Source organism: Staurois parvus, unplaced genomic scaffold (genome assembly GCF_062004578.1).
Source record: "Staurois parvus isolate SC_StPar_1 unplaced genomic scaffold, SC_StPar_1.0 ptg000154l, whole genome shotgun sequence".
NCBI classification, from domain to species: Eukaryota; Metazoa; Chordata; class Amphibia; order Anura; family Ranidae; genus Staurois; species Staurois parvus.
This window is the reverse complement of record NW_028317950.1, coordinates 9,258,481-9,282,146: the sequence shown is the minus strand read 5'-3', so window position 1 is coordinate 9,282,146 and position 23,666 is coordinate 9,258,481. Positions and strand designations below refer to the sequence as shown.

Sequence of the window (23,666 nt, the reverse complement as noted above, 5' to 3'; positions counted from 1 at the left end):
AGAATGAAAGAGGATTGGAATTTGTTTGAAAGGTTGCTGGACACACGGGGTGATGGGAAACATGGAATAGCCAAAGTATATAGAATCCTCACAGATTTAGGCACAAATATTAAACCACTGCACATAGTGAATTGGGAAAGAGACATGGGGGTGGTACTAGATGAAGGAAAACAGAAGAAAATAAATAGATTAGTTCACGGAAATGTAAGTTTGAGGGATGTGGAATTAAATTATAAATGTCTGACAAGATGGCACATTGTTCCGAGTGTGGAGGGAAAGATAAGTGCGGAGAAATCACAGTGGTGTTGGCGAGAGTGTGGGGAAGTGGGGACAGTTTATCATATTTGGTGGGAATGTCCAAAGATTCAAATATTCTGGAAAAAAATAATATATTTAATAGAGAACATCATTGAAATGAATATCGGGTTAGACCCTGGGATATGCCTGTTACATAGTTCAGAAATACCAATTAGTAAATATAAGAAATTAGGTTTAGGGTACTATTTGAACGCAGCAAAAAGCCTGATCCCCAAATATTGGAAGAAAAGAGAAATACCGAAAGAGGAGGAATGGATAGAGAGAGTAAACTGGACTAGGGAGATGGAGAGGATATTTTATATACAGGAAGATAAGATGGAGATACATCTCGCGAGATGGGAAAAATGGGAAAATTTTGTAACAAGTAGGAGAAATTGAAAAATAGAACGTCATAGAGAACAAACTAGTAGGATACGCTTGCTTTGGATACAAGACAAGGGAATGCAGAGTGGGGGGGGGGGAGGGGTCAAGGTTTTAAGAGGGGGGGTTATTGAAAACATAAGAAATAATTGTATATTTATGAGGATAGAGTTGAAAATGTCTTTTCGTTATTTTTTTTCTATTGTTATTTCTGTGCAAATACTAATAAATATTTAAATAAAAAAAAAAAAAAAAGACTGGGATGCCATTAAAGTTCATGTCCATATAAAGGAAGGCGTCCCAATACTTTTGGCAATATAGTATATATCACAATTACTGGTAGAACGCTGACTTCTTTTTGGCTCTGCAAATTTTAAACATTCTTGAAAGAGCTATTGATAACATTTGTTCACTGTCCGGTTGTACTATGAATGGAAGATCTTTTTCCTTTGGGACAGTTACCAGAATCCCAGGCCATTTTTTTTCCTTCCACTGACACTACCGACACTGGGCCATGTCTTTCCTTCCACTGACACCATCGACACAGGGCCATTTTGTTCCTTTCAATAACACTGATAACACTGGATCATTTCTTTCCTTCCACTGACACGACCAACACGGGCCATTTCTTTCCATTCACTAACACTGCAGACTCTGGGCCATTTCTTTCCTTCCACTGATACCACTAACACAGGGCCATTTCTTTCCTTTCACTAACACTGCTGACACTGGGCCATTTCTTTTCTTCTACTGACACCACCGACACAAGGCCATTTTTTTCCTTTCAATAACACTGATGGCATTGGGACATTTCTTTCCTCTCACTAACACAATTGACATGGAAGCATTTTTTTCCTTTCACTAACACTGCTGACACTGGGCCGTTTCTGTGATTCAAATGACACCACCAACACGGTGCCATTTCTTTCCTTTCACTAACACTGCTGACATTGGGATATTGCTTTCTTCCCATTGATACTGGTCCATTTTCCCCTTCAACTGACACCACTGAAACTAGGCGAATTCTTACCTTCCACTGACACCACTGACACTGGGTAATTTCTTTCCTTTCGTTACCACTGCTGACACAGGGCCATTTCTTTCCTTCCACTAACACTGCTGACACTGGACCATTTTTTTTTTCCTTCAACTGATACCACTGAAACTGGGCCATTTCTTCCTTTCCCTGACATTACCAAAACTCAGCCACTTCTTTTCTTCCATTGACACCAACAACACGAGGTCCTTTCTTTCCTTCAACTGATACGACCAACATGGGGTCATTTCTTTCCTTTCACTAACACTACTGACATGGGGCCATTTCTTTTCTTTTACTAACACTGCTGACACTGGACCATTTTTTTTCCCTTCAACTGATACCACTGAAACTGGGCCATTTTTTCCTTCCCCTGACATTACCAAAACTCAGCCACTTCTTTTCTTCCATTGACACCACCAACACTTTCCTTCAACTGATGACAATGGGCCATTTCTTTCCTTCAACTGACAGCACTGAAACCCTTTATTTTTTCCTTCCACTGACGCCGGGCCATCTCTTTCCTCCAACTGACATTGGGCACCCAGCATCTGGCAAAAGAATACGGCCTATTGCAGGTTGTCAGCCTATTCCCTACATTTCTATAGTCAGATGCAACAGCTCACCTTAGCAAATTGGGAGTATGTCCAACTTGTACTGTGGCGACTGTACATGACGGGTGATATCAAAATCCTTTAGAGAGTTTGATTATTCCCAAATAAATTTTTGGAGTCCCTGATGAGTGGGCAGATAAAGCGTTAACAACCCTGCTAGTTTCAGTTAGGAAGTCCTGTTCGCAGGTCCCATGCTGATACTATTATTCCATCTCCAGATATCATTACTCATCAGTTAATTGTAAACGGTATTTTTGGCTCTCCACCACCAGACGTGCAGATTACATAGTGTCAGCCTGATTTGAGGCTGATTTACATACATCTTACATCTCCTGACCTTGAAGCACATCAAATCCCCTTTGTGAGATGGATCTAGAAGACTGAGTAAAAAGAGGAATTTTTCACTCTTTAGATTTACCATCTGCACAAGGCGAAACACAGCGTCTGTCACTAATCCTACACCGTCTATAGGAATTAATATTCCAGGTTATCTAGGAGAGCAAAAGAACACAGATACAGACTTATTTACTGGCATTCAATGTCTACTTAAAATGGTAATGTAAAAACAGCAATCAGTTGCCAATTTCTACCATAATAAAAGGGCTTGGGATATGCAAGGAACTGAAAGATAATAGCCCTTGTGCTCCACAGGAACCAGTCATATTCCAGCTGTTAAGAGCTTGTTGCACCATAGATGCTTTACCCTTCAAACTCTTTGGTACAGTTTAGATATTCTGAAAACCAGGAGCGGGAACAGACATGCACATTTTAGGCCTCTTTCACACTGGCGGCTGTTCTGCCGCTTGTAAATGCATGTTTTTTTATTTTGAAATACCAATACTCCTGGCACAGAGATCACTCGTGTTTGTACATTGCGTTTATCTGCGAAAATGTGCGTTTGCAGCTGTGTTTAGCTGTGGTAGTAAATTCTTGCCTTTTCTATAGAAACTGTTTACTTATTCTTTCATTGTACTGCGATTAACTGCGTTTATGTACAGATAGCTGCAGTACATCGCTCTTGGATGCTGTAAACTTTATTTTTCCGAAACGCATAAAACCGTATGTTATGAAAACGTTGCTAAATGCAGTGTGTGAATGGAGCCCTAGGGATGCATTGTCTGCATTTAGCTGCTGTAAATAAGTTCCTGTAGCCGCAGCTAAAAGCTGAAATTTAAACGCCTGTGTGAAAGGGGCCTTAGTTGGGCTATCACTCAGCGAAAACTAACAGCTATTACAGTATATATAAACCCTCACGTTGTAAAACAACCCATTCAGTTTAAATAGAAATGAAAGGTAAAACATTTCTGTATAGATACAGTGGGTATATAAAGATTCACCCCCCCTTTAAAATAATCACATTTTGTTGCTTTGCAGCCTGAAATGAAGACAGGCACGGTTTTTGCTTTATCCAGCTGTATTTATAACATCTAACAACTTATAACATCCAAGTGAAAGATATACAGTGCTCATCATAAATGACTACACCCCAACAGATTTGTCAGAAAACCTTTACTTTCCTTTCAGACACAACATTTTCAATGGGACGCTATACTACAAAATACTCCCACAAATGCGGGCCATTAATTGCAAACAAGATTTGTTACTTTGCACACACAAAAAAGTATTTTTCCTAACAAACTCATTCAAGACAATGTTGCAAAAATGAATACACCCCAATGAAAGTCTAAGGATCAATGCTAAATTTTAGACAACAAAATCCTAATTAACAAGAATTCAACTACGGGTGATCCTAATATTTCATTAAACAGGTGTTCAGCAGACAGTTGATTATAAAATTGCGTAACAATGAAAACCCCTTCCTATTTCATGCTGTCAGCAACGACACCACATGAAAGAGAAATGTCACAAAGCTTGAGAAAGAAAATAATTTCTTCACACAAGAAAGGTGAAGGCTACAAAAAAGATAAGCAAAGCTTTACTTATCAGTCACAATACTTTAGTTAAAATTATACAAAAATTTAACAAAGATGGAACTACAACCATGTCACAGAGACGTCCAGGCTGTCCATGGGAGTCAACACCTCTTCTGATGAGAAAAGTTAAAGAAAAACACCATTGAAAGTCACTGCAGTTAGCTAAAGAAGTGGAAAGCCAAACTGGGGTGAATGTTCCCCGTGACACAATATGGAGCACACTGCAGAAGAATGGCATGCATGGGTGTTGTCCATGAAGGAATCCTCTCCTAAAGCCCATGCACAAAAAAGCCCATCTAGAATCTGCAAGGGCCCATGCTGAAAAAGACGACGACTACTGGGACTCTGTACTCTGGAGTGATGAGACAAGGATAAATGTTTTTGGAATTGATGGTGAGGAGTACAAAGAAAAATGCATGGTCCCTACTGTGAAACATGGTGGTGGCAATGTCCTTTTGTGGGGTTGCATGAGTGCTGCTGGTGTCGGGGAGCTGCATTTTATTGATGATATCATGAATTCACAGATACTCCTCTATATTTTAAGAGAAGACGCTACCATCACTCCGTGCCCTTGGTCATCATGCACTGTTCCAACATGAAAATGATCCAAAACACACATTTGTTGTATTTCTGAAGAACAAGGTGAAAGCGATTCAGTGGCCAAGTACGTCTCCTGATCTTAACCCAATCAGGGATTCTGAAGAGACAACTTGAGCATGACTCTCCATCCAGCATCCAGGCTCTTAAAGAGGTCGTTCTTGAAGAATGGAAAAAGATACAATTTTGCAGTATGTCACCAACCTGTTTATTCCATGCCTAGAAGATTTGGTGCTGTCCTTAAAAATCATGGAGGTCGTACAAAATACTAGATGGAGTCGGTTTTGTTGTGGGGTGTATTCATTTTTGCATCAACTAATGTGAGTAAAACTTAAGATTTTGAAATCTAAGTTATATTATTACCTAACTTTCATGTAATGCGCTAAACAAATGTTCTATAAAACTCAGTTTTGTAAAAATTTTGGAAATTGTTCTTGTGTTCAGTGAGATATTGATTAAAATCTTACTTTTGAAAAGGCGTGTACTCATTTATGCTGAGCACTGTAGGTATATATAGATATATTTTTTCTGTGTGCTTTGGGTGACTGTCCTGGAAGGTAAACCTTCTTCCCATTGACAACTTTTTTGGCAGAGGGCAGCAGATTTTCCTCAAGATTTGATGGGATTTTGCCCCATCCATTTATCCTTCTATCCTGACAAGTGCTCCTGTCCCTACTGCAGAGAAACACCCCCATAACAGGATATTACCACCTCCAAGTTTTATTGTAGGAATGGTGTTATTTGGATGGTTAGATGTATTGGATTTCCACCAGACATTTAGAATAGTGTTGAGGCTAAATAATTTAATTTTAGTCACATCTGACCATAACACCTCAGAATCTTCAAGGTGAGTTTTGGCAAAGTTCAGTCATGACTGCATTTGGCCTTTTTCTTGCAACCCTCCCATACAAGCCACATTTGTGGAGAATTCGAGATTTGTTGTCACATGCACACAATGACCACTCTTTGTCATAAAATCATGCAACTGCTTCAGAGTTGCTGTTGGCCTCTCGGTAGCCTTTCTGACCAGTTGCTTTCTGGCTCTTTCATTCAGTTTGGAGTGACATCCTGATCCAGGGAGGGTCTGTACTGTATCAAATACCTTCCACTTCTTAATAATAGACTTCACTGGGTTTCTAGGCATTGATAAAGCCTTTGAAATTTTTTGGGATCCATTTCCTGACTTGCGCCTGTCCACAACTTTATCTCGGCGACCTTTTGACAGTGCCTTGCCACCCATAGTTGAATGTTTACTTCAATTGAACTGCCAGGGACTGAAATGCCCCAGGAAATCTCTTTCCATGCTGAGCTAATCAAAATGATCACAGCTGAAACACAAATGGCTTTGTGTGTCATTGAGAATGTGTTAGCTACACCTGATTGAGATTACAAGTCATTTTTAGGAGGGGGTGATCCTTTTTCCAACTCAGTGATTCTGTTTTTGATATTTTTTTTCAGACATATTGGTATTATTTCTTTCACTTGGATGTTATAAGTAAATACAGCTCAATAAAACAAAAACTGTGTGTCTTCATTTCAAGCTGCAAAGCAACAAAAAATGAATATGATGTTATACAGTGGGTAAAGAAAAAAAACATTTCCCTTTAAAATAAATACCTTTTCCCCATTTTTACAAGTGATCATATACCCCCTAAACTCCTTACATGGGTGAGAACAGAGAGCTGGGCAAGGTGAAACAGCAGCACACTGAACTTCCCAGTGAACGGCTGTGCAGGGGAATGGGGGGGGGGGGTGTTTGTGAGCAGAAGTCACACAAAGTTTCACACAAAGGAAGCAATAATACAAAGAGAATAGGATACTTTTTCATAAAAGTACAGCAGGCACATATCAGGAATATGAAATTTTGGGTTTACATAATCTTTGCAGCTTTACTTGTGACACATGTGGGGCACAATAATCAGTTACATGGGCAATATTAGTAATGTGACCAACCAAGTAAAGGCAGGACAGTAGCGAGTTAGCTGCATTGTGCTGTATTGAATTATAATTCTAAGATTGGGAGTAAATGGAAAAAATTCTGGGTCATGTTTTGCTTTCCACGTCTAGTCTCCCCCCTTTTTAGACTGCACCACAGTGTAGCAGCTTGTGCTGATGGCCCCACTGACACCTGGTGCAAGAAACACTCTTGCAGGCTGTCAGCAGACAACGAGGGTAGCTGCTCCTCCCCAGCTCCAGTCATATGACCAAGCTGAGGAAGGACTTCGCTTAGTCTGTGTTTTATGGAGGGTGGGGGAGAGCTGTACTGGGAAGTGGAGAGTTTTACTGATGGGAGAAGTGGAGGGAGAAGAGCTGTGCTGTGGAAGGTAATCTGTACTAGTGGGAGGAGTGGAGATTTGTACTAGGAATAAGGAGGATTTTGGCTTGGGCAGGGAAGTAATATTTTGTTGTACTCAGTTTCTGACTTGTGCATCATGTGCAGTCTGTGTTACACACCCCTAATTCCTGTACTCTGAATGTAATGCACTCCTAACCCAGTTCTCCGTGTGCCTGCACTCCTGACCCCCGTTCTATTTTTTTTTAAGCACTTCCGACCCATGTGCTCTGGTGATATGCACTCAGATATTAAGCCCCTCCCACTGTTAGCAAAATTTTGTCACATGCACAATTTTCTGCAATGTGTGCTGCCTAATTTACTTTCCTCTAGGCCCCCAAGGCTGACTCCCCTAACCAGGAAAAAAATATCTATGGGCCAGATGCTTTCGATTGTCACTTCCTTAACATTATAATATGTATCTATAAACTGCTGACAAAGCACACTTGGTAGCAGGGGCGGACTGACAACTCATGGGGCCCCCGGGCAATAGGGGATCATGGGGCCCCTGTGTCCTTGCCCAAACTCAAAAAAGCCTATGAAAAAGGTACCAGGGGCATCTCATGGGGCCCCCTACTGACCCCAGGCCCTCGGGCAGTACCCGAATATCCAAATGGTCAGTCCGCCCCTGCTTGGTAGCAACATCACAGAGGGGATTTGTGGCTGGCTACAAGGCTCTACTATTAGGACCAGATTACAGTAAGGATTCCATTACTGGTGGTAAATTGCAGTAACGGTGCAGGAACACCTAGCTAGTCCAGCCAGCAGGAGCAGGTGAGTTTTTGTCTTTTCACTTGGCAATCTTATGGCTGGCTAGTTGATTTCAAAGACAAAATTGCTAGTGTGGATGGTCCCAAACAACTTGTACCAGTTATAAATCTTGTGGCCCTCAATCAGGTTACTAATTAATGTAGTTGTGCCCTCTTGGTGAGGCTCAGGAGTTGGAAATGAGCACCTCTGGGATAAAGCGTCACAAACCTCACCAGAGGCCAAAAACGACCTTTCACCGGTGTATGATTTCCTTAATTAACTGCCAGTTCTTATGTTCCATCATCTTATATTAATATGTAGAACCAGTGAGAATGTGATGAAAGTCAGATTCAGCCTAGAATTCTTCAAATGTACTAGAGAGGACACAAATGACAGATGTCAGATGACATGTATGAGAACTGCTTCCTGCACATGTCAAACAACCTTACATTAAACATACACAGAGCTACAAGTTGTGTCTGTATTTGGTTCCATATGAATGTTTCTTCCATGTCAGCAGCTGATTAGCCAGGAAACGGCTGGTATATGCAGCGGAGTGTAAGTTAAATCCGCTCCGGGGCTTATACTGCTTGACGAAGAGCTATCACAGTACAGAAGAGCTGTCTGTCATTAGTCAAACATCCAACGAATGCCTCCATCTGGGCTACATTAAATGCAATATATAGTCTTTTAAATTATTTTAGATATATATGTAATAGATATCTACTTGGTGTAAAGTATTCATAAAGCTTTATTGTTTGTAATTTTGGATAATGTAAGGAAGGGTTTAAAACCAGGTTTCAGAGACTTTTCTTCTTTTCCTGCCCTGCAGCCATATCGGGGAATAAAAAGAAATCTATTCAGTGACCTAAATCCCCTCTTACACAGTTACCACTGGAAACAAGTGCCTATTGGACATGTTTCCTACTATTTATATTCTGGTGACAAGATTTAGATTTTCCTGGTGACCACAATAAAAATGGACACAGACAGCAGGGGGTTCTAACCTTTCCAAATTCCACTCAAAATGAAAAAAGTTTTTGTTTTAAATAAGCTTTTATGTGTTCGAAAACTGTTATTATGTACAGTTAGGAATGATGTATGTACATAGGGGAACCCAAATTTGCTTGTTACATGGTGGTTTGTGCTTTCTGAGTGCTAACCAGAGTGCTCAACCGTATATATATTTTCTTTATTACAGTCTCTACTACAGTCTCTAAAAAAATATGTAGTCAGGAAAATATAAAACATTGCATATCAGTTTTACTGATGCAATACTGAAAAAGCCTGTTTACGCACCTCAGTGGGGGAGATTTACTAAACCTGGAGCACACAGTAACTGGTGCAGCTGTACATAAGAGCCAATCCGCTTCCAGGTTTTACTGTCAAAGCTTAATTGAACAAGCTGTAGTTAGAAATTGATTGGCTACTATGCATAGCTGCACCAGATTCTGAGTGCTCCAGTTTTAGTAAATATCCCCCAGGGAGTCATCAGAGCAATAGATCAACCCTGCATGCTCTGTCCAAAAAAAAGCAGACAGAGGGGAAAGGTATAGTCACCAGTGTCTTTGATCTCCTTGTAGCTCCTCTTTCCCCATTACTGACTTACCGTGCCTTGTTGTGGGGGTAATCTGTGCTGATGGGGGTTTAGGGCTGTGGATGAAATCTATACTGAGTAGGGATTTGGGGCTGTGGGGAAAATCTGTACCGAGGGAATATGAACTTGGAAAAGGGGGAGATTTATACTGGCACTGGCCTGTGTCCCTGCACTCTGTGCGCTAAACAATCCTGAGCCTTGCATAATAGACAATACTTGTGCATTTGTTGGTGTTTATCACTGTATTCCCTGCAAGTTAGATTGCTGCACTATAAACAGACTGTACTAAAAGCTGTAGCTAGCTAAAAAAAAAAATAGATACGGTAATTTTATTACTGAACAGTACCTTCGTGGATGTGTTTCTGACCTTATGATAATCTTCCAGTGCCAGGTGGGATGCTTATCAAAGTTGCTGCAGGAATATCTGTAACCTACATTCATGTAGTCACACCCACTTTTCACTGCAGTGTGCCACATTTTGCCACTTCAAAATTGATCCTCTTGTCAAGTTTAAAAGTCGGTAGGTATGCATACTGGCGTCAGAACCTCCAGCCAGATGTACAAAGCGCAGCACAGTAATGACATATCACTCACAATTTTCCTAGGATTAGCAGTCAGAGGTAGCAGTGCCTTAGATCACATACTGCAGATATACAGCTATACGGCTCTAAGCAAGGGAGTACCTAGGCATCCTCACACGAAGTGCACTTTGTTTTTTCAGGAGGAATTGCAGACAAAGGGCCATGTTTACCTTTACGGGGATGCATAGGTGTCCATGCATCCCTATACAGCTAGTCCTATTGATAGCTGCAATGATGCAGCTGCTGAGTTCCTATATAACATCAGGGTGCACGCAGGGCCCTAAATGCAACTGCACTTACACAGATGTCATATTGGGACACAACGGATGTGTCAATGCAGTCGCTGTGTCCCAAGTCTGCACATGAGTGCATGGAACACCACTGCATTCCTGTCCAGGTAAATACGGCTCTGCATGGGTGTACAGTACTGTATGCCCTGTGTGAACAAGGCCAAAAAGGTTCATTTTTTAGGGTACTGCTTAAGCACAATTAACGTTTCTAAATTTTCCCTATAACAGCAAATTTTTACTTTAAGGCCTCATGCACAAAGTTTTAAAAAAGCTCCTCCTCTTGGCAGTGGCGTTTTGGCAGAAAAAAATCCTGATGCTTGTAAAAGCGTTTAGGCACTTTACAGGTGTCAATCGCTTGGGTGTTAATTCAATTCATTGGCTAGAATAATAATTTATTCTGGCCATTGAAATTAACGTTTAGGCGCTAAACACGCCTAGAGTTATCGTGTTTACAAGCGTCAAGTGTTTTTTCTGTCAAACCACTGCTGCTCCTGGACGCACTGGCCCTGTTTTTTTCTTCTGCCTGTAACCGCTCGTGCCACTAAAAGCCTACGTGTACATGGACCCATAGGATAACATAGGGGGGAGTTTACAAGCAGTAAAAAAAAATGCCCTGTGTGCATGAGGCCTATGAGTTCAGTTCCACTTTAAAAAAATCCAGTCAGCAGACCATTTGTTTTAATAACAATCATCCCTAAGGTTTTATGTGCATTTAATGTATTTTCATGCAGGGAAGAAACTGCTGCCACTGTCACTCAAGTGACACTGTATGCTATACTCTTTTTTTCCTCCGGCCGCTACATAAAAAATGATATGGGGAGGTGGGAGGAAGGGCTGAGGAGCTGGACCAGCACCAATAGTAAATGAACACTCCCAGAAGAGGAGTAAACTTGATGTGGCAAGAGGGTAGAGGAACTGTGGCAGTCCAAGGAACTGACTCTTCGTGAATAAACCAATTTTGCTAGCAAGCTCATAGACATATTGTGAGCTAACATAAAAAGAGGAATGCTGGTGTTTAAAAGCGGACACATTTTACCAGGTCAGGTTCTCTTTAAGTGTCCTATATACATGGCAGGATGAAAAGTGAACCCCCCTTTACTGTACGACATGATATTTGAAGACCACTTTGCATTTTTCTGCTAGATATAAAAGTAATTGGTCTGCACTAATCATACACTGAATATCCTTATTAACATTATAATACACAATAGTCACAAATGCTTGTGTTCTAGTCTTGTCTACATTGTTAGTTCAGTGAGAGCATAATAGTACTCTGTAGTTACACAATGATGATAATAAGCTGTAATTATATTGCCTGTATCCTGATAGCTGTAATCATCTGGCTGACAATGTGTCTCCCTAGCCGATGACGTTTTCACCATGTGACGTATGAAGACCAGATAACTGATGGAGAAGAAATACACTCTAGTAAAGCAGCCTGAAGTGAAAACAGAAGAAATATGAGAGAAATGGGACAGGGTGGTTTTTCCCCAGACAGGATGGGTGGTGAAGGGAGGGATGGGGGACAATCATCATCCCCCAGGAAAGATACTATATAAGGGCACTTGTATAGTGCTTATACTAGACAATCAGCCTCTTAAGATCTTAAGTGCTCCCTTTGGGTATATCAGACTGTACTCATTATTAATTTATTTATCGAATGCGAGCTGGAAAATGCTGCCAGGGGGGTAAAGGGAGAGACATACTAGAACCATCTTTGCTAAGAGAACCGCTTGTACCTGCGTATTCTGACCCAAATTGCACAAATGGTTTAAAGCTTTAAATATTAAATCAGCGGGACATTGTTTAACCTTTTTACTGTTCTCATATCCTTGCAATTGTCCACTGCTGTTTCATCTTTAAATGTGACATTATTCTTGTCCTTGTTACCAAAGTTGGCAGCACTTATATTAACAAATAGCCTATTCTCTAAATCAATGGTATCCAAACTGTGGCCCGGGGGCCAAATGAGACCCTTTGCTTGGCTTTATCTGGCCCTTAGGGAATTATTCCCACCACTATCAGCAACAGAGGGGCATACCTGACACTGACACTGACAATAGGGAACTATTCCTCTCACTGACACCAATTATGGGGCACTGTTCCTCCCACTGACACTAAGGATAGGACACTATTGTTTCCACTGACACCAACGATGGGGTACTATTCCTCCCACTGACACCAACGATGGAGCACTATTACGCACTCGAATACCAATAATGGGGCATTGTTTACTCCCACTAATGCGAGCACATTTTCTTCTTCCACTGGCCACAGTCCAGCCCCCCTAAAGTGTGCAGGACAGTAAACTGGCCCTTCATTTGTAAAGTTTGGAAACTCCTGCTCTAAGCTAAGCATCCTCCCACTGACACCAAAGATGGAGCACTATTCCTTCCACTGACACCAATGATGGGGCACTATTGGCCTAGCTGACCAGAGCACCTTCTTCCACATGTTTGCTATGTCCGCCACATGGCTTTTTGCAAACTGCAAAGGGACTTCTTATGGCTTTCTTTCAACAATGGCTTTCTTCTGGCCGCTCTTCCATAAAGGCTATATTTGTGGAGTGCACGACTAATAGCCATTCTGTGGACAGATTTTTCACCTAAGCTGTGGATCTCTGCAGCTCCTCCAGAGTTACCATGGGCCTCTTGGTTGTTTCTCTGATTAATGCTCTCCTTGCCCGGCCTGTCAGTTTAGGCGGACGACCATGTCTTAGTAGGTCTGCAGTTGTGCCATACTCTTTCCACTTTTGGATGATCGATTGAACAGTGCTCCGTGAGATGTTCAAAGCTTGAGATATTTTTCTATAACCTAACCCTGCTTTAACCTCTTCCTTACCCTGCTATAGCCAAAAGACGGCTACAGCGCGGTTGTCTAGTTCTGGGATGACTGATGATCAGTGCCGCCCACCTGTGCCCATCAGTGCCGCCCACCTGTGCCCATCAGTGCCGCCCACCTGTGCCCATCAGTGCAGCATCATCAGTGCCACCTATCAATGTCGCCTATCAGTGCTGCCTATCCATGCCACCTCATCAGTGCCCATCAGTGGAGCCAAATCAAAGCACATCAGTGAAGGAAAAAAATTACCTGTTTGCAAAATTTTATAATAGAAACAAAGAAAAACTTTTTTTTTTGCTCTTTTTTGTTTATAGCACAAAAAAATAAACACCCAGTGGCGAATAAATACTACCAAAAGAAAGCTCTATTTGTGGTAAAACAATTTCATATGGGTACAGTGTTGCATGACCGCGCAATTGTCATTCAAAGTGTGACAGCGCTGAAAGCTGAAAATTGACCTGGGCAGGAAGGGGGTAAAAGTGCCCGGTAGGCTACTGTTTAAACTTATCCATAACTTTATCCCTGACCTGTCTGGTGTGTTCCTTGGCCTTCATGATGCCGTTTGTTCACTAATGTTCTCTAACAAACCTCTGAGGGCTTCACAGAACAGCTGTATTTATACTGATATTACATTACACGCAGTGGACTCTATTTGCTAATTAGGTGATTTCTGAAGGCAATTGGTTCCACTAGATTCTAGTTAGGGGTATCAGAGTAAAAGGGCTGAATACAAATGCACGCCACACTTTTCAGATATTTATTTGTAAAAAAATTTGAAAACCATTTATCATTTTTCTTCCATTTCACAATTATGTCCCACTTTGTGTTGGTCTATCACATAAAATCCAAATAAAATACATTGATGTTTTTGGTTGTAACATGACAAAATGAATGTGGAAAATGTCAAGGGTATATGAATACTTTTTCAAGGCACTGTACACATAATCAGGCAGGTCTGGGATGTGTGTCCCCACTAAACCAAGCTTACAGACTTCTCAGCTCCTATACACATATCCCCTCTATAATGACACAGTTCATCATGTTTCCTTGTCACATACATTTTGATTTCACTCTCAGTGAAGAAGACAATGTGACGTTTGGCCTTTAAGTGAGAGCCAGGAACAGATGCCAGGCCTACGCACTGAGAATATATGTGGGGGTGGAATTGTGTTTAGAAGGAATGGAGTTTTATCTAAAAGAGCATTTCTGAATCCTCTGCCCTTACATCCCCTGCAGGATGGGAGGGTATCAGGGAGTCCGGAATATGGTCCGAGCACGGTTCCTCTAAATGGAATATAAACGGTTTAGTGCTTCACATAGGGATACAATATACTGGTACACCAACCTCTGTAGGGAATTTACCTGTGGCAATAGCAGAGAGGGAACAAAGAGCCTCTATGTAAAGCCTGCTCAGGAAAGAAAGACCCATGAAGATTAATAGTGGAAAGATAAAGCACATTGTTTACCAACATGTGCAGTTGTGTACTAGGCCAGAGGTTACTGGACAATTCTGCTCTACAGGGAGGTGATATTTCCATGTCTATACCCCTGTGAACAGTCCTGTGCCCGTACCATGCTGTAATGGAAGGTACCATAAGGGCATAAAAGTCCCACTTATAGAAACTCAAATATAATGATAAAAAAAACAAAGTGCATATGTTGAATAAAGAATCTTCTTTGCTCCTACAGTCAGCATGCACTTAATGTCTGTTTGATCATTTATATGACCTCCTAGCCTCTGAATAAGGAACAGTACAAAACAACAAAGCTCTGTAAGTGGCTTATAATCATTTTAACTACAGGATCCAAATGCGAAAAATAACCTTATGCTCAGTTAGAAGCTAGAAAACCATGTGTGAGCTCAGGCAGTTGGCAGGACATCTCATGGTGATGTCTCATTCTAAGGCCTGCCATACACAGCTAGAATAGAAGCCAATACTTGCTGAATCTGCCAAAATCTGAGCTGTGGGTGGAGCACCTTGACAAACACTTGTTTTTTCAAAAAACCTGTTGAAGGAGCCAGGTGAAAAGTTGGTGACCCAACAGTGACTACATCCAATCAGATGAAGTCATGGGTATTCTGACAGCCACGTGTGCTGGGTGTTAGAACGCAATAGCTGGCAAAGGAGATTGCTGGATTGATGCTAAATAGTGTGTATGGAGTAATCTATTATATATCTCTTGTTCAGCTGGCATCAGAGAAATCTTTACACATGTATGGCTAGCCTAATTCTCAGGCTGAAGAGGCAAACTAAAACTGGCCATACACTAGTAGAATTTTGTTAAAAAATTTTTGTTTTAAAGAATAATTCCAGGCATGGCTATATTATAATACAGTACCTAGTCATGTATACAGTACACCATACATACACACACCGGTATGAACTGTATATACCATATCTGACTGATACTCCTGGAAGCTGGAAATCACTGAAGCAGACACCACAACTCCAGTGATTTCCGCTTGTTTCTGAGTCCATGCTGAGAGGCTGCACTAAAGCTTACTGAACACAAGAGGTTTGGCATGGGTGCCAATTTGAGAAAAAGTCTCCTAATTTGGTAGGCAGCGCTCTCATATACCATACATTACAATAAATTATTTTGAATTAATAGATCCACAGTTTAAACTACGTGAATAAAGTGATTTGTGCATAAACATTAATCCCTCAGTCAGAGCATTGAAGATGGGTCGTGGCTGGGTCTTTCAACATGACAACGACCCAAAACACACAGCCAGGATAACCAAAGAGTGGCTCCGTAAGAAGCATATCAAGGTTCTGGAGTGGCCTAGCCAGTCTCCAGACCTAAATCCAATAGAACATCTTTGGAGGGAGCTGAAACTCCATGTTGCTCAGCGACAGCCCTGAAACCTGACAAATCTAGAGGAGATCTCTGTGGAGGAGTGGGCCAAAATCTTGTTGCAGTGTGGGCAAACCTGGTCAAGAACTACAGGAAATGTTTGACCTCTGTAATTGCAAACAAAGGCTTCTGTACCAAATATTAACACTGATTTTCTCAGGTGTTCAAATACTTATGTTCAGCAGTGCAAGACAAATAAAATCTTTAAAAATCACACAATGTGATTTCCTAAATTTATTTTTTAATTCTGTCTCTCAGAGTGGGAATGCACCTACAATGTGAATTTCAGACCCCTCCATGATTTCTAAGTGGGAGAACTTGCAAAATCGCAGGGTGTTCAAATACTTCTGTTCCTCACTGTACTTTCGTGGGTGCCATTTGTGAAACTCACACCAGGCAATGTAAGACTTCCAGGTTCTGTAATAAATGTTCTTAGAAACTTCTTTTCTAGCACCCAACATGATGGGAATGACAGAACACTCCCCTATCCTTCAGGATCTGGGTTTCAATAGCCATGCGGTCAGATTTATTGACCGTAAAGCTGGGTGCAATATAGGACCTTGAGACAACAGGTCTGGACGATATGGCAGGTCTCACGGCCCGTCTACTGCCATCTTTACTATGTACGTGTACCAGGCCCTCCTGGGCCAGGCCGGAGCAATCAGTTTTACTGGAATGGAGTGCATAAGAGACACGGCAGCAGCTGGATAGGAGAAAAGGCATAAATCAGCGAGAACTGGTTCCAAGGAATCACTAAGGCATCTACCCCTGCAGCATGAGGGTCCCTACCCTGGACACAAAAAGATCGATTCTGTTGTTGAACCTGGATGCCAATAGGTGTACATCCAGGCAACCCCATTGCTGGCAGATCGGGATGCAAAGCCCATTCCACTGGAATCAACTGCCAGCGACTGAGATAACCCACCTGCTAATTTTCCACACCTGGAATGAGCACTGCTGACAGACTTGAAATCTATCTCTCTGCCCAGGTCAGAACGTAGTTCACCTCCTTCTGGGCACCCCAACTCCTGGTACCACCCTGGTGGTTGATGTATGTGACTGCTGTGGCATTGTCAAACTGAATCCTTACAGGCCAACCCTGAAACCTAGATCTCCAATATCTCAGCGCCAGCCTCACTGCTCGAAGTTCCAGGACACTGATGGGAAAAACCCTTTCCTGTGGAAGCCATGTTCCCTGAACTGTGGACTCCTCAGAATGGCCCCCAACCTGAAAGGCTTGCATCAGCGGTTACCAACTTCCACACCACTGGCCGAAAGGATCTTCCCTTCTTCAAATTGTGAGTTATCAACCACCAATTCAGGCTCTGCTGTACCTCTGGAGACAGAGATGTGCAGTAATCTGATCTAGACAGACAGAATGTAGCTTTGCAGCAGTCTGGAGTGGAATTGAGCATAGGGAATAGCCACGAATGAGGACACCATCTTCCCCATGAACCTCATATAGAGGCGAATTGAAGGATAACTTTTGCCCTTCAAACTGCAAACCTCGTTCCTCAGGGCACAACGTTTCCCTGGAGGCAGAAATACCTTTGCTTGAACAGTGTGTAGGATCATCCCCAAATACTCCAGACTCTGCACTGGTTCCAGGGGCGACTTCTTGAGGTTGAGCACCCAGCCCAGCTCTTTCAGGATCTGCATTGTAAGGACCACATCCTGCTTCAGATCTGGCACCGACTGATTTCTGAGCAAGAGATCATCTAGATAACCTGTGACCGATATTCCCTGAGTTCTGAGTAGCCCCAATACCTGAGCAAGAATTTTTGTGAAAACTCTGGGAGCTTTGGCCAGCCCAAACGGTAGTGTTATGAAATACTGAGCCCCTACTGCAAACTGCAGAAATCTTTGGTGAGTAATGAATATCGGTACATGCAGGTATGCGTCCTTGATGTCTATGATCAAAATGTAGTTTTCCCAACGCACACATTCCTGCAAGTGGCTGTAAATGGTGTTTGGGTGCTGTAATGACCATGGGCTGGGAACCGCAAACAATCCAAAAAGAAAAGTGTCACCAGCATACCAAGGAATCCTCACTTGTCTGACAAAGGAGCCCTGCATGGCTCCGAAACATTGCCGCTATTGATATTATGTGACCACTAAATAAAGCTTCTGACCCATTTGAGGATTCCTTGGTGTGCTAGTGACACTTTTCTTTCTTGATATCTATGGACGCCTAAAAAATATCACTCCTGCAGGGAGGCCACTACTGACCGAACTGATTCCATAAAAAAAGACCGGACTCTTAGGAACTAATTTAGCCGCTTGAGGTCCAAAATGGGCCTTACATCCCCATTTGGTTTTGGGACCGCAAACAGGTGTGAATAAAACCCGAAACCTTTCGCCTGCTGGAACCTCTGTGATTACTCCTTGAGCCAATAGGCAATTGAGTGCTTGAAATAAAGCTCTTCTTTTTTCTGGATTCGTTAGTACATTTGATCTTAGAAACCGGGGAGAGGGAAATGCCTGACAATTCTAGTCTGTACCCCAGAGAAATTGTGGAAATGACCCATTTGTCTTGGATTAGAGCCCTCCATATGGCCACAAAATTCAAAAGCCTTCCCCCTGGAGGCTGGGACCTGTGTGTGGTGAAATGACTGCCTGGTAGATGAGGGCAATGCAACCAAAGCCCCTGACACCTTAAAAGAAGGGTGTTTGAAATTCCTCTTAGAGGGTAGAAGAGTACTTTTACCCCTGAAATCTTTTGGATATATTTGTCCAAATCTTCCCCAAACAGCCATTCCCCATGAAAGGGAAAACCTGCCAACAATTTTTTGCATGACAGTTCTGCTGACCAATTCTTCAGCCACAAAATCCTGCGCATGTGCACTAAGAGGGCCAAGCAAGAAATTTGTTAAATTGAATCCTTAACAGCATCAACCGCGAAACACAAAGCACGCGGAACATCCTCCAAATCCTCGGCTAAGCATTCCCCCTGCAGGGATGGTCTTCCAATCCATTGCTTGACTTGGTCAGAAAGACTCTGGCAAATGACAATTGCTGCCACAGCTGGCTGTGTGGCAGAACCTGCCAGGGACAAGGAGGCCTTAAGAAGAGACGCCAGCTTTTTATCTGCTGGGTCCTTGATGAAACAGCTGTATCCACTACAGGCAACACTTATTTCCAAACTTGTCACATGGGGTGCAAAACAGAAAACCGCTTTGGTGGAACGAAAACCCTGTCTGGGTGGTCCCAATCAGCATACATAATTTGCTCTAGAAGAGGATGCACCGGAAAGGCCTGAGTACTCTGTGAAGACTTCAAAGAGGCCAGGGAAGAATAAGTAACCTCAGAGGTTTCTATCAGAGGTAGCCTGAATCCAGACTGTACCATATCAGTGAGGTCCTGGACTAAAAATCTCTGAGACTGGGAGGCAGAGACCTCCTGCTTCTCCTCAGACTGTGACACCTCAGACAGAAATTCTACTGCCTGACCAGCTCTTCCTCATCATCAGGCACCACCCATTCCTGCTCCAGGATTGGTGGTTCTAGTGATGGGGATCTATTCAGCTTCTTATGCAGGCCATAGATGGGTCGAAAATCGGCCGATTTTTCGCCCGAAAATAAAATCGGCCGATTTTCGGATCGTTAGTGGGCTATGTGTTCGGCCGTTTTTCGGTATTTTGGCAGTTTTTTTTTTTTGGTAAAGTTGGAAAAAAAAATCGGCCGATTTTGCCGATCGGCCGATTTTCGCGGCAATAATGGGCAAATCGGCCGATTTTTTACCGGTAAAAAATCTGCGCATGAGCAGTGACCTGCAAGAGGAAGACAAAAAGAAGAAAAAGAAGAAGAGGAAGAAGAAGAGGATGAAGATGATGATGAAGAAGAGGATGATGATGATGAAGAAGAGGATGATGATGAAGAAAAAGAAGAAGAGGAGGATGATGAAGAAAAAGAAGAAGAGGAGGATGATGATGACGAAGAAGAGGAGGATGATGATGATGAAGAAGAAGAGGATGATGATGAAGAAAAAGAAGAAGAGGAGGATGATGAAGAAAAAGAAGAAGAGGAGGATGATGATGACGAACAAGAGGAGGATGATGATGAAGAAGAAGAGGATGATGATGATGAAGAAAAAGAAGAGGATGATGATGAAGAAGAAGAAGAGGATGATGATGAAAAAGAAGACGAAGAGGAGGATGATGAAGAAGAGGATGATGACGATGATGAAGAAAAAGAAGAGGGTGATGATGAAGAAGAAGAAGAAGAGGAGGAGGAGGATGATGATGAAGAAAAAGAAGAAGAGGAGGAGGATGATGAAGAAGAGGAGGATGATGATTACGAAGAAGAGGATGACGATGATGAAGAAGAAGAGGATGACGATGAAGAAGTAGAAGAAGAAGAAGAGGATGATGATGAAGAAGAGGAAGAAGAAGTAGAAGAAGAAGAAGAGGATGATGATGAAGAAAAAGAAGAAGAAGAAGAGGATGATGATGAAGAAGAAGAGGATGATGATAAAGAAGAAGAAGAGGATGATGATGATGATGAAGTAGAAGAAGAGGATGATGATGATGAAGAAGATGAGGATGATGATGATGATGAAGAAGATGAGGATGATGATGAAGAAGAAGATGAGGATGATGATGATGAAGAAGAAGAAGAAGAAGAGGATGATGATGATGATGAAGAAGAAGAGGATGATGATGAAGAAGGAGAAGAAGAAGAAGAAGGATGAAAAATAAGAGGAATTCCAGTCCGGCAAAAAGTGTCCCTGCAGAGAGCTACGCTATTTCTTTGACAGTTCCTTGACATTTACAGCGGTTGCAACATTGTATCTATTTGTTTCCGAATAAAAACATCTGTATCCTAAATGGATACAAATAGATATATTGTTGCAACCGCTGTAAATGTCAAGGAACTGTCAAAGAACTGTCAAAGAAATAGCGGAGCTCTCTGCAGGGACACTTTTTGCCGGCTGTAGACAGGATGAAAGTCTGCCGATTTTTTTTACCATTGATGGTAACGTCGGCCACTTGAACGACCGATTTTTCGTTTTTTAAAAGAAAAATCTGCCGTTTTTCTCCCCGTCTATGGCCTGCATTAGTCCCCTGAGAAACTGATGCATCCCAGTGATCTCATCTTCTAAACCCGCTAAGGCTGAAGCAAGATCATCCTTTGTTACATATGCTGAGGCAGAAGCACCAGTAGTAGCCATAATGCCACATAGATGCAGCGGCTCAGACTGCCCAGTCGCTTCTGGCCTGTAAGGAGAGGATATCACAGTGGACCTTCGGCTAGATTACTCAGGACCTGGCAGTGGTACATTAGTGCCCTTTCCTGCTGCACCTCCCCCACTCCATTTTCTGGAAGATATTACTTCAGATAGCAGAAACCTGTGCACCTTCACTAGTAACACAGATCACGATGATACATCTATGCAAGTAGTGTGCGGATGTAAAAGCACTCAATGCAAATGCTGCCTTATGAGTCACCTAGGGCGGCTCCTGACTGACTGGTCCATGCTCCTCCCTCAGGGGAGTACTCACGTGCTCCTACAGAATACCCCACTCTGTGTTCCGGCCACAAGAGATTTCTCAGCAGCAGCAGCCCATGTGTGTCCTGGCCTCAGATAAAGAAAATATGGCCGACTTCTGTTTCCGGCTGAACTCCCTCTAGTAGTCGAAAACAAAAAGAGCAAGCACGTCTCAGGAACAACAATGAGCACTCCCCCTGGTGGAAACGGTCACAATACCTCTCCTTGTCCCTCCAATTTAGAGCTTTGTTTGTTTCTCCTTACAGAGAGAAAAAAAAGGAGATATCTTATGAGTACTATCGCAGGTCCCTGACTTCCGTCAGGCACCAACCTTCACCCATCACAGTGGGCATTGTCATACAGACCTTTGAGGACTCAGTCCCCATGCTGACGAGCTACCGCCTTGGACCCATATAGCACCCCGCTGGAAGCGCCTTGGTCAGATTTAAAACTGAACAGGGTTTCATCTGCATGGGGACCAGTGTCGTAAGGCTGCATTACAGGCAAAACCTAGAGGATTCGTCTCCCTGTCCAGCGAGGTTCGGGTACCATCCATTTTAGCTCACAGCCTTCCGAATGGATCCGATTAAACTCCCTTATTCTCTAATTGAATCATTTTGGACTTTCAGGTATGCTCCAAGAGCACAGCAACACTTTCAGTGACCATCCACCTTACAGACACTGGCAAAAAAACTGATGTACTACCTGTATAGGAGGGTTTATATAAGAGAGACCTCCTCTTGATTGGTCAGCCAGTGTCCATTCACCTATAGGTGGCCTATATTCCACATAGTCATGAATAGCCTGCTCTGTGTCCTGTGATGTACGATAAAGAAATATATTATAGCCATATCTGGAATTTTTCTTTAAGAATGTTCATTCAATTTTCTAATTGTTAACGGGGTCAAATTGAAGTTCCTTTTCGACCACAGTGATGAGAAAATTATAAGCAGGAAGGAAAATTTTTGATGAGAAAACAAATTTCACACAGCAAATGTAGTTTACGTTGAGAAAAGTCTGTTCGCTCCAAAACCAAATGTTACAAACAAACGTTTTTTGAAGTACTTTTAGGCAACATTATGTCATTATATTATATTATACAGGATTTATATCGCGCCAACAGTTTGCGCAGCGCTTTACAATATAATGGAGACAGTACAGTTACAATACATTTCAGTACAGAAGGAATATGAGGGCCAATGTCATTGATTGCACTAATTAGAATTTGTATTCGAAAATCTACTAGCATCTACAAAGCAGGCAATGATAAATGTCAGAAATGGGGTAAGAGGCATAAAAAAATATCAAAAGAAATAATTACTAATAACTTAAGAATGAATATAGATTTTTGTATAAGCCCTGGCATGTTGGGTTCTGTTTTTAGCTACAATTCAGAACATGGTTACGTTGTGATTGTACAGCTCCCCAGTTGCTGGCAAAGAAAAAAAGACAACAAATTAAATATTTAGGTCTTACCTTGCTCCGCCTCCTCCCAGCACTAGTGCTATAGCGTTTCCTGTGAGCACTCTGGCAAGACGAGAAAAATCACAATGGCGGTCCGGGGGTTTCTGAAATACTCTTTCGAACATTTCAATCTGTGCAGAAGCAAGAATACGAACGTAAACCTACTTAACAATTCAGAGCAGATAATTAGACTACAGATAATCACACCAATAGCTGGATTCACATGACATAGTTTGACAGTAAACACATTGATATGAACACAGATTGAATCCCTAATACAACTCTATCCTAGGACCTGTTTTTAAATCACTTGCATATTTATTCATTGTGACCCGGCCAATACGTCCCTCTCAGGGAAGAACGGGAGTTAAAAGTATTTGCCCTGCTTTGGTCTTTCCTACAGTTCCTAGGGAGACATCCACCTGTGTACAGCCAAAACTAGCAGTCTCTGGCTTTAACAATTTTCCAATTCCTGTCCTGAGCATGCAAACTAAAACTGAGGTCAGAGCTCCTAATCTGGATATTTTTCCTAGGACAGTGAAATTACTGAAGCCAGTGGATCAGCACAATAGTGAGGATACTAACATTTTCATGAAAGTTCCCTGA

The 23,666-nt window shown here is 42.1% G+C and overlaps 1 protein-coding gene across 4 annotated transcripts in view; it reads right to left on the bottom strand.

Annotated features, from left to right (window-relative positions):
• PNPLA7 (patatin like domain 7, lysophospholipase) overlaps positions 1 to 23,666 on the bottom strand; it is a 346,161-nt gene that overhangs the window by 64,667 nt on the left and 257,828 nt on the right. For all 4 annotated transcript variants that reach the window (XM_089675020.1, XM_089675022.1, XM_089675023.1 and 1 more), the window contains one exon: positions 23,073 to 23,191. In XM_089675020.1, coding sequence (XP_089531146.1) covers positions 23,073 to 23,191 — 119 coding nt within the window. The remainder of the gene's footprint in view (positions 1 to 23,072; positions 23,192 to 23,666) is intronic.